This window comes from Dioscorea cayenensis, chromosome 20 (genome assembly GCF_009730915.1).
Source record: "Dioscorea cayenensis subsp. rotundata cultivar TDr96_F1 chromosome 20, TDr96_F1_v2_PseudoChromosome.rev07_lg8_w22 25.fasta, whole genome shotgun sequence".
NCBI classification, from domain to species: Eukaryota; Viridiplantae; Streptophyta; class Magnoliopsida; order Dioscoreales; family Dioscoreaceae; genus Dioscorea; species Dioscorea cayenensis.
In genome coordinates, this window is record NC_052490.1 from 15,324,120 (window position 1) to 15,335,427 (window position 11,308).

The following is an 11,308-nucleotide window of genomic DNA, read 5'->3' on the forward strand; positions in this document are numbered from 1 at the left end:
TTGCTCTCACATGCACACCCAATCATGGGTGTGCATTGATATTAGTAAACATCCCCTCTAGAGGGAGACTCCATCCAAACAGATGGTAAGAGGAATGTATAAACCAATGCTTCCATAAATTCGATTGTTATTTATAATTATACTTTCCACATCTATTCCCATTCATTTGGGATCATTTACCGTATCACCCTGGACGAAGAGAATAACATGGACCCACCTGAATTCCACAAATATCAATACAAAGAAACATTCATCATCTGCATACACTTGTTCTTCATATCAAAACATATCAAGCAGAGACGGAAAGCATTGGTGAGAGAAATTAGTTAGTTGATTTAGAAACAAATCATTTTACAATGTTTGGCACAACCTAGTTTTGCATGGTTTTGTATAACTTTGTAAAGGTATGCTTTAGTCCCAAAGGGACCAATGAATGGCATGAATCTTCACAATGTGGCATCCAACTATACTGATCGTTTCTGGTTAATCTGAGCATAATTGATCATGTTGGGAAAGAAACTCAATTATGCAAGGATAAATTTCATCAATTGCCTGCACACAACAGAAAAAAAGAGGCAGAGGGAGAAAAGGAAGAATGTGAACAAACTTTTTATTTAGAGCTGCCGAGTATCGACAGTCATAGAGAACACTCACCAGTCGGCCTCCGACCAAATCATAATGACCATAATGTGGACCATCTGGTTTCCCAAAAGCTTTGTATGTAACCAAGAACTCAGGAATGAGCTTAATGGTATCTGCCATTTCGATATTAGAGGAAAACAGATTGTAATTTGTACAGCAGATATCAATTGGGTAGATAATAAAACTGAAAATTGCTTACCGTACACAGCCTCAGGTGGACAGATCAGGTCCTGATCTCCAGCAAGAGCAAGAACAGGAATATTACATTTGTGCAGTTGATCTTTGTAAGAAAATGTGCATGTTCGATCACGTAATCCCCCTTCTCGGAAAGCAGTTGTGAGCTGCAATAAGAGCTTAGCAGGTATAGTACCTAGAAATCGAGATAAATTATAAAAATGATTAGTTTTTCTCATAGTACCCAGTTCGATAATTTTCAAGAAGCTAATGCCATAGACAACACAATTAGGTCAGTGCATCTGAGTGTTACAGACCTATACTTAAGAACCAGAGCATCACATATGCTTCCTCGTACTGATTTTCGAAAATAGGCCTTTAACCATGCTACCAAAGAAATTTTCTGATGGCAATAATTTGGGTTGGGTTGGGTTAGGTTCAGCTTGCAGCATTATCTTATAAAACAGAAACTGGTCTATCCTGAACACCAAATAACCAGCAAATGTTTGAAAAGGGATAACATGAAGGAAAAAGCTTCATACCTGCAAACTTTTCAAAGGTGAATATTCTATACAAACATTTTGGAAATATATTTATGGAACAACAGGCATATGCAGTGCTTTGAAAGCACAAGATAATGCCCTGTTATATTCCAAGGAATCCCTCAAGATGCACATCATGGCCTGTTACATTCCAATTACAAATTCTATTCGCACAATAATTACATAAAAAGCCAGTACTGATAATTGAACCAAAATAAATAGAAAAAAATAATGTACCCAAATGTAGTGCACCTGGCTAATTTCACACACATCAACAACAAAACCAAAAATTCCAAGGCAAAAATACACATGAAACTAATTAATGATATGCATGCACAATTAACAAAGGTATGCAAAGCGAAATAGGATGGTTATGTAAATGTATGATTTGTCCCCTGACAAAAGCGTCCTTCAGGCCAATTTTCGAAATTAAAAATTGACAACAAAGGTGGCACATGCTACACAGCTGACAGTACACATATATATAAACCTGTGTGTATGTGTATGTCTACGTGGTGTGAGAGTGTGTGCGTGTGGGTGTGGGTGTGGGTGTGTGGGTGAGAGAGAGAGAGAGAGAGACCTTGTGCTTGCGTATAAAATATAGTGCTCGAAGATAAAACATCAACTAACTTGGCCACCAGGTTAGTGCACTTCCTGAGAGACAATGGGGTACGCACTCATTTAATTTAAAAAGGGTGCTTCCTCGTAAGGATATGCAAGTCAAAGAAAACAATCCCTGCATAACAGAAAATTCACAAATTTCTAGGCTTTTGTTTTTCTGCTGGTTGCTTCATTTGCCTAGTATTTTAGCCCTATTTCCACTTACTATACCAGTTATCTTTGGTTTTTGTCAGAGAATACAGTCTCTGCTTAAATCCTGTGAGAATTCAAAGGTTGCCTTAGAATGGGGCTTCTTTTAAAATTAGGTTTGTTTTCTTTGATCCCTTGAAACCATATGATGATAACTATAAGCACACTGGGCCATTCTCAACCATGAAAAACACGAGGCAAAGATCAGGCATGAAATTTCACCTTTTGTCATTTATTATTATTATTTTATTTATTTCATTTGTCTAATCTCTTCTCTTATTAGCCAGGACTTGGCTCTTTTTCTAGAAAAATAAAAGAGATAACCCTCAATTTGCAGTGTCACATATACGAACAGCAGTGACCGAAATTGATGGCAATAAATACATGCTTTAACCTTATCTTCAACACCAAAACCCTTTTTTCCCTTCCAGTGCATTTTGAAAAGGAATGCCATGGCAATGGATCTATTAACATATATTTGGATCTGGAAGCATAAGTTACCTATTGATGATGATATTTACCCAATCTTAACGTAATCACAAAATATGATGTTACAAACCTTAAAGCAATAATCAGAAGCTTACCAATTGATGGTAAAAATTGCTCATCATAAAACAAAAGTCCACAAATCTGAAGAGCATATGAGCAACCATATATGGCAATCTTGAAGACAAGCCCTCAAAGATGCAAGCCTTACAAGAATGGTTATCACGGATAATGTTCTAAGAAGAAATTTCAGTGTTTACCAGGTTGATGGATGAGGATCTTATGGGGCAGATTTTATAGTCCTTTCATTGGCCTCTCAAGTTGCAAATGCCAAGTCTTTGGCAACAAAACAAGATCTTCGTTTACTGAGTTATCACTTAATGGCTCAAGAGACAAACTGATACCATGAGCTATTTGGCCAGCCCTCTTACCATGTAACGAATAACCATATGGCTGCTATCTCCATCTTATTATGGTGCGAACCTCATAATCCCTCGACAAAATGTTAAAGCCCAGATTACTGGCTATCGCATTAGTATGGTACAGTAACAATTGAGAAAACTAGCCCACTAGTAGTTAAGCAAGTATTTATTCAAAACTAGTATGCAGAGGAGAAAGTTGAACCCATGACCTTCGACATAACCAAATCGTCGAACAGTTTGTCAAAGAAAGATTTTCATGAAAGTTTGTGTGCTAATAAATAAAATATTTATTTTGAAATTCTAATGGTTACTAACATTCAGTAGAATGCTATTGATGCTTGCTGCTTTTAATTACAAAGTGCACTGTGAAACTAAGAGGCTTTCTCAACAGAAAAAATGAGGCATGAAGCTTTTTAAGATTCCAAAAGTTGATTATGATATTGTTAGAAAGTACAACCAAGGTTAATGGTGATTCTGGAAATTAAACTAAAGATATACCACATTGCATAAACTAGTCTAGCTGAAAACTTAAGGTAAATAGGGACCCATAAACGCAGAGAAATATATAGTGAAACAAGCAAGCATGGGAAATAGCTAAAATCATGTTTGAAAAACAATTGGGCATAAATACTCACAGAAATTATTTAATACAAGCTTCCTCAACAACTCAGGATGCATCATATCCTGTGCTGAAATCTGAGGATTGAGCCATGAGAGAACATAAGGAGGACGAGATGCAAGAGGATAAGCAGCTGCAAGTAATGCTCCCAATGGAACAACAGGGACATTAAGCGCCTGTGCAGGATCAGCCTGAAAAAATAATTATAAATTTAACAAAACAGCCATGTTATGGAAATAGTATACACACAACAAAAACAAGCCATTCCATCATATTTAATTTCTTTTCACTTACAAGAGGCAATAACAATTTAAGTGAAGATTTTGATGAGGTATAATCAACTGATGATGCTAGAGTGACCATTGCTGCTAGTCCAGACTTCATTCCTCTAAAAGCTTACATGCAAGAAAGACAAATATGAGATTAAAATAATGCTAATTACGTCAAAGAGGCACTGATACATAGGTATTAACACTTCAGTTCCAAGAGGCATTGTTTTACAAAGACTTGGCCCCATATTTTAACATAGTCTCGTGATTTATAGTCCAAAGTGAATATAACTATCAAGCATCATTATCTACACAAAGAAAATGTCAAGAAACTAAAAGTACATGTTAGAAATACTTAGCTTAGTCCTATCTCGTTCTAGTTGATTAGTTTGGATCTTATCTTACTTTGTAATTGAGTATGCCTACATATCTACCCCAAAATATCGCAGAGTAATAAAATAAAAGAAAAGAAAAGAATGGTAAAGGTTTCACAGCAAGCAATCTAAACATTAATCTTTTTGCGGTTTAAAGCATAGTTCAAGATAAATGGCATGATTCTTCATTTGTGAGAGAACATATGCATCTCATCAATGCTATGGTAGTACCAATCCATCACAAACTTTGCATTACAAATAATTATTTTAATTGGTTAGAAAATTTTGATTAAAATATATATGATACAAAGAAAAAGGATTGATATTAGATAGTGAGAAGCTAACTACTGGTACATAAAGCAATTGGAAAAATATCATATTTAAAATTTTATAGCAATGAGTTTGTGTGCTTTCAAGAAAACTGTTTCAAGAAAAATTTACTTCTATAGATGACAAGCTGTTTCGTATGCCAAAATGCCACTTTAAGCAGTTAAGTGGACTGCATTGATTTCATAAACCATGGACCTTTAAATACCCAAGGATGAAACATCAAACTTCATAAGCTTTAAGATCAACAAAGAGTCCATTATTTGACTGGCTATTGGTAACATTTCATCTTATATATAAAAATAAAATAAAGTATGGATAAATTCTGTAGTCACATTTCAGATCATCCACTCATCCACAAAGTATCCCTTCTCAATCTGACAATAAACAAGGATTAGTTAGAGAGTGACTGAGATAGCATTTAGGATCTGGTTGGTTCTTTATGTTGAGATTACATGGCAGAAGCTTGCTCCTATCTTCACTGCCTTTTTATATCTTGTAATTCTGAGTATTATTTGATTAACAAAAAAAATAGAGGAGAGTATTACAACTTCTCTTTCTCCACTTCATTCTTTGTAACCATGGCTTGACATCCATGGGAGAGATTGCTGGCAGCGCTTCCACAATCATATCAACAACTGGAGTTGATTTTCACTCTCTTCAACAACCAATATTCTTCATTTGACTGCTCATAAGTTGAATTCTTAGAGGGGGAAGACCATAAAACTTGTAATTCTTCAAAAACTTCTAATGCTTGGACAGTTTCATGGCGAGGTGAAAAGACTAGCAGAAGATATCCCATCTTTGCAGCATGGCGATTAGAGAATTCCACGATGATTGTGTGGCTTGTAAATTTGATGAAACTTGTAATTGGAAAACCTTCTCTATTTTTGCCAACAGACAAGGAAGTATATATGGGGTCAATGGTATTTACTCCAATGTGGAGAATTATTCTCAAATATTTGCAATCAAAATCAAACCGTGGCACAAGAAGCAAGGAGATTGTGATCTGACAACCAACCATGATGAGATGCTAACATTGCGGCAAGAACTTGATCTCTATTATAACAATAAATGGGAACGCTCCACTGACAGTGCAAAGTGCCTCAGGAAATAAGAGCACGGCTGAGTCTACATGTTCCTCACAGGTGTAAACTGGAACTGTAAGGCCTGCCTAATATGCAAGAAGTTTTCTCTCATAATGACATGAAAAAGCAAGCTGGTATATCATGACAAAAAAAACTTGATGTCGTATCTAATCAAGAACTAGAAAGGTCAGTGAAAGGTCGGCCTTAGTGTCCCGAAGCCGGAACTTGATGCAGATAAGTCAAATGCTAAAAAACCTTGGTGTGATCATTGTGACAAGCCTTGGCGTACCATAAAATGTGCTGAAGGTTACATGGTAAGCCCTTGGATTGAAAAAGAAAAAAAAAAAAGTTAAGAATTAGGCATTTGAAGTCTCAAGTGAATATTAAGGTTAACAATCTCGAAGAGAATCTCCATGCACTAAGGAAGAAATAGACACCCTGGACAAACTCCTTCAGTCCTCAAATTTGTTTGTAAAACCCTTGCCATCATGTTCTGTAGCCCAAAAAGTAATTACCTTCATCCTGCTCTTGTTAGTGTCAATTCCACCAATAGCCATACTTGGATTGTAGACTGGGGTGCAACAAACCATATGATTGGATTTGCAAAATTACTTGTTTGTTATAATCCTTGTGCAGGAAATCAACAAATAAAAATAACAGATGGGTCCGTTTCTGTTAGTGCTGGGAAAGGTTCAATCATCCTCTCATCTTCTATCATTCTTTCATTATGTTCTCTATGTTCCAAACTTGTCATGTGATCTCTTATCAATAAATAGTGTTAAACATCGAGGTGTCTTTATGTTTTCGAAAATGGATCCAACTTCAATAACAAACTCAAAGTATTTGCTTCAATTCGATATCTATTTCTAATAAAAACGATATGTTATGGCATTTTAGGTTAGGACATCTGAGTTTTCATTATATAAAGCTTTTGTTCACAAAGGTGTTTATCAATATATATATATTTATTTATTTATTTATATGTGGAACTTGCAAACTGGCAAAGCATCATCATGTGTCTTTTCCCTTACAAACATATAAGCCCTCTAAGCCATTTTCAATAGTACATAGTGATGCTTGGAGGGCTTCACAAGTCACCACTTTGTCAAGAAAATGATGGTTTGTAACATTTATAAATGATCACATGAGGCTCATGTAGGTATATCTGTTCAAGGAAAAAAAATCAGACAGAAAAATTTTTCATGAATTTCCTTAATAATATGAAAACTCAATTTCTAGCATCACTTGGAGCTTCAAAAGCGATAATGGAAAGGTGTTTTTTAATAGCGTCTGGGGACATCTGTAAAAAAAAGGCATTATACATCAAAGCTCATGTGGTGAAACACCCAGTAAAGTTGCAGATATAAAAAACAGGCATTTTCTTGAATTTAATAGGCTTTCAATTTATAAGGTACCTAATTATCTTTCGAGTGAAGCAGTCTCATTTTAATTCCTATCATATCCATGACTTTCTCATGCAATGACATCCAAAACTAATTCCTGTCATATCTCCATTTTGTTTTATAACTTCCTGAAGTGACATATAATCAAACACATATAGAAGTGACCTAGGGTATGATGCATTTATATGTTTGGGCAAAGAGATATAGGCTTAGAGTGACTAGAAGTGGCTTTGAATAGCTGAGGAACAAGCCAAATGAAATACAAAATACTTCAGTTTAACAAGTATGGTAAAAATTTGAAAAGGAAATGTGGAAGTCAAGAGCCTCACCACATCTGGATATCATTGCATACAAAAGAATTCCTCCCATAGAATGACCGATCGCAAGCACTCTACCATCTTTTGGCTTGCTTTCTAGCTTAATATATTCCATCTACAAATATCAAAGTGAGGCTACACTTAACTTATCAAATCAAACAAAAAATCAATTATCAAATTATGAAAATAGAAGAAGTCACAATGCCAATCAAAAGATGTTTGACATATAGATTGACATTAGTGCAAGAGGATGTCACCTCACCGCAGCAGGGATGTCCTCCTCCAAATAATTATCGAAATCCCAATTATAGGTTACAATCAAATCAAGTTGTTTCTGAAAATCTTCAATCGTTGCTGAGAGACGTTCTTGCAAATCAAACAATTGTGGTGAAACTGATCGCTGTCCATCATCAATAATATTCACAAGCCGCTGACTTAGTTCTCTGATTTGGGCAGCAATTGCAGAGGTTTCCCTTGTTTTTAATAAACCTGAAATGCTGCCCTTGATCTCATTAAATCGGTCAGATAATCGAGCATCTCCGAGAAGTTCAGAAATTCTATCCAAAAACTTGGAAGAGACGACCATCAATTGACCATCATTTAAATATCCAGAGAGTGTTTCAGCCAGCCGCAAAAAGGCATCCGTTAGCTTTGTCACTAATTGTGGTTCATCCAATGCCAATTCACCCTTACTATCTCTACTAACAACAGAAATTTCAGATTCTGAGCCTGAGTCAGTCATCACAACTGACTGTTTTTCCAAAAGCGGAACACCATTTGCATTACCATCAATAACGGTAACAAATTCAGAGATTAAAGCTTTAGAAGGAGGTTGTGACTTGGGACCGCTATCACGAATACTCAATCCAGCACCCCTCACTTCCACAATCCATGTGTCAAATCCTTGGCTACACATGTGACGAGAAAATGAAGCCTGCAAACATTATATCAGGATCAGTATATCAAATAATTTGGTGCACAAAAAATAAACAATAAAGAAATAAATTGAGTTGCAAAAGAAGACAATAGAGGTCTACAACATCAGCAAAAAAAAGGAAAAGATTAATCTCAGTTACTTGGGAGTTGAGGAAGAAAATGAACTCGTATATCACAATTTTTATTAATGCAAGCTGTGTAAATTGCTAAATTTGGGATAACAAGAAAAGAGTACATAAACTGGTGACATACGCATAAATTGTGCTTGCAGTTTCTAAATTAAGAAGTTCAACAATATCAATAGGTTGTCAGCTTGCTGAGCTTAATTTACAGCTTGCCCGGACCTCTGCAGTAAAATGCAAAAAAGGAAAAATCCAGAGCAAGTTTTAGAAAACATTTTTGCCAGATAAAGAGAATGTCAACCATGCCTTTGACATCCCATGTGCTCATTAGTTGTTGATAGCATCTAAGGCAAACAAATTCAGACTATATCAATGACACTTAAGAAAAGATGTACCTATAAAGTGTCCATTTTAGATATAAACATGATTGACTAAATGCTCAAGACAGTCATGCGCATACTTAAGCTTGATCAGGATAAAAACTGGCATGTCCGTATTGCCATATGTTGCCCTTGTATAAACCAAGCTGATAAAGTTGAATCAGGCCAGAATCCTAGAATTAATGGAGCAACTATAGGAGACGGTATCACTCAATCAACAAGACACAAGCAGGGAATATGTTACTTCTTAGGAAATGGAATACGAGATAACAATAGCCAGCCTAGTGAGTAATACATCAGTTACCTTTAGGAAAGGTCATGATACAATGCTGTGTGGCAAGTACCCTAGCGTTATTCTGATAATAAACTAGGAAAAATACAAAATGAAGTAATCATGGAAATGGTGTCAGACAATGTCATCAGACTGGCAATCTCAAAGAATATTGAAGAAACTATCAGCCCTTCAAGCAAATAATATAACAGGTGCGACACCACCATTTTACTATTATGAAACAACAATTTGCCATTGTATTACAAAATGTAGGAGATTCAGCCAAAAAATAATAATGTTAGTATAGTAGGACTAAAACTTAAGTTAGAAATAATTACAAAGGAGATCATATCATCATACAAGTGCCCAAGAGATGATATCATCAGTAAAGAAGCTTACCTTATGTGTTTCCCTTTTTATATAACTTTTTGTGACCAACCTTTACCAAGAATATCTACGTAAGTTTATATGGAGTTAACCTACCCTAATTTAATAGCTGCCAGTGGTCTTGTTTCTGCTGGGAAGGAGCAGCAGCTCCCTCTTCCTTAATGACTTCATCTGTTTACAAATATTTTGAAATTTATCTTCTCTTATCTACTCATCTCGTCAAGCTCATAAGGACAAGAATTATTTATTAATCTCTGTATTGGCTACACAAGCATTAAAATTAGTGCTGAGCTAATACAAGAAAGGGAGATCACATGTTTAACTATGTTATGGACCTCCCACCGAGGCACCAAGGATTCTGTATGTCTATTCATTCTTTTTTTTTTCCTCTGCACACCTTTAGTAAATCGTCAGAATGGAGATTTAAACATGATTTTTGTCTCCTAAAGAAAGAGTGCACTGGGTTTAATTGGATTGCACTCATCTCTACAGTTGTTTCTTTCTATTCTAAATTTTCCTAAATTTACTAGAAAATTAACTGTAATTAAGGGATGATGCATAACATCTCTACACATTGTGTTTTTAAAGAGAAAAGAAAAAAAAAAATATATATATATATTATTGGAGAAAGATCAAAAGACTAGAGGTCTTTGACATATTAATGAAAAATTAAAACCTGCAAGAAATTACTACTTATTTATGAGTATATACCATTCAACATTACGAAATTGCAAGAAGATCAATGCATGACAGGTACTAGAAATTATAATGAGAGAAAAAAAAATTAGAAAGAAGATAAGGTAAGCCTACCATTCAAACCTAGTGTTTCCACACAATCGGACTAACAGGATGTAAGCAGTCATAACTTGAAGAAGGTAACAATAACATATTTTGAATTGCACCTATCAAGATGTCACCATCATTTCACCTATTGACAAAGAAACTTTAAGATCACTGATCTAAAGACCCAAAACAGCTTTGACAACAACAAATCACTTCATGCAACATATAGCAAACCAAACTGATCCTTCAACCTCTGACTCTCAACAAACCACAATTAATGCTTCCACCAATCCATTTATCAAAGTTCTAAATTTTAAACATTATCATTGATGGGCAGGGAAAATGAAAATACTCAAAATACTCAACGCCAATTTTGTTTCATAGTTCCAAAATAATTCATTCAAGAAAAAAAAAATTGATAGAGAAAGGAGCAAGCTCACCCCGGGAGATAAATCATAGCCAATCGCATTCGTCCCAACCCCAGACAAAAGCATCAGAGGATGACTCCTCACCGGCGCCTACACAAAACCCCATCAGTGAAAGAAGAATAGGATAACAATCAAAAGGCAGATGCAAACGAGTAAGAACCTTCGGAGAGGGCAAGTAGCGCCAGAGAGCGAGTCTCCACTCAGTGCCTGGCACCGCAACATAGTGAAGCTCATCGGCGGTGCATACGGCCGGCTTTTTGCCTTCCTTCAAAATGGAGGAAGCCTCCAGCATCTCAGACATCGGATTCGAAGGAGAAGAAGATGAAGACCGCACTATGAGACGATACGAGATCGCCGGAGCTCGTCGCTGGCAGGAAAAACTAGGGTTGATTGGACTGGGATAGCAGGCCGTGCGGGCTCCGGCGTGGTGGAAGAGGATCATTTTTTCTTTCTTTTTTTCCTTCTTGATTGATCTCCGTACTGACTTTTATTTTTCTTGAGACTTTGTGAACTAAAACAATTTAAAAA

The 11,308-nt window shown here is 35.9% G+C and overlaps 1 protein-coding gene across 3 annotated transcripts; it reads right to left on the minus strand.

The window, feature by feature from the left end:
- Positions 1-231: 231 nt before the first annotated feature.
- On the minus strand, positions 232-11,275 carry LOC120251182. 3 transcript variants are annotated; one of them, XM_039259720.1, is made up of 9 exons: positions 10,941-11,275; positions 10,793-10,870; positions 10,380-10,497; positions 7,736-8,407; positions 7,486-7,588; positions 3,990-4,090; positions 3,712-3,886; positions 842-1,012; positions 232-755 (listed from the first exon to the last, which is right to left on the minus strand). In XM_039259720.1, exons 3-9 carry the CDS (start codon positions 10,380-10,382, stop codon positions 484-486), a joined length of 1,497 nt encoding a protein of 498 aa, XP_039115654.1. In that variant the 5' UTR covers positions 10,383-10,497; positions 10,793-10,870; positions 10,941-11,275; the 3' UTR covers positions 232-483. The 3 variants fall into 3 exon arrangements, with proteins under 3 accessions (XP_039115654.1, XP_039115653.1, XP_039115652.1); XM_039259719.1 differs by lacking the exon at positions 10,380-10,497 and having other exon boundaries at positions 232-552; positions 655-755; positions 10,941-11,274; XM_039259718.1 differs by lacking the exon at positions 10,380-10,497 and having other exon boundaries at positions 10,941-11,274.
- Positions 11,276-11,308: the final 33 nt, after the last annotated feature.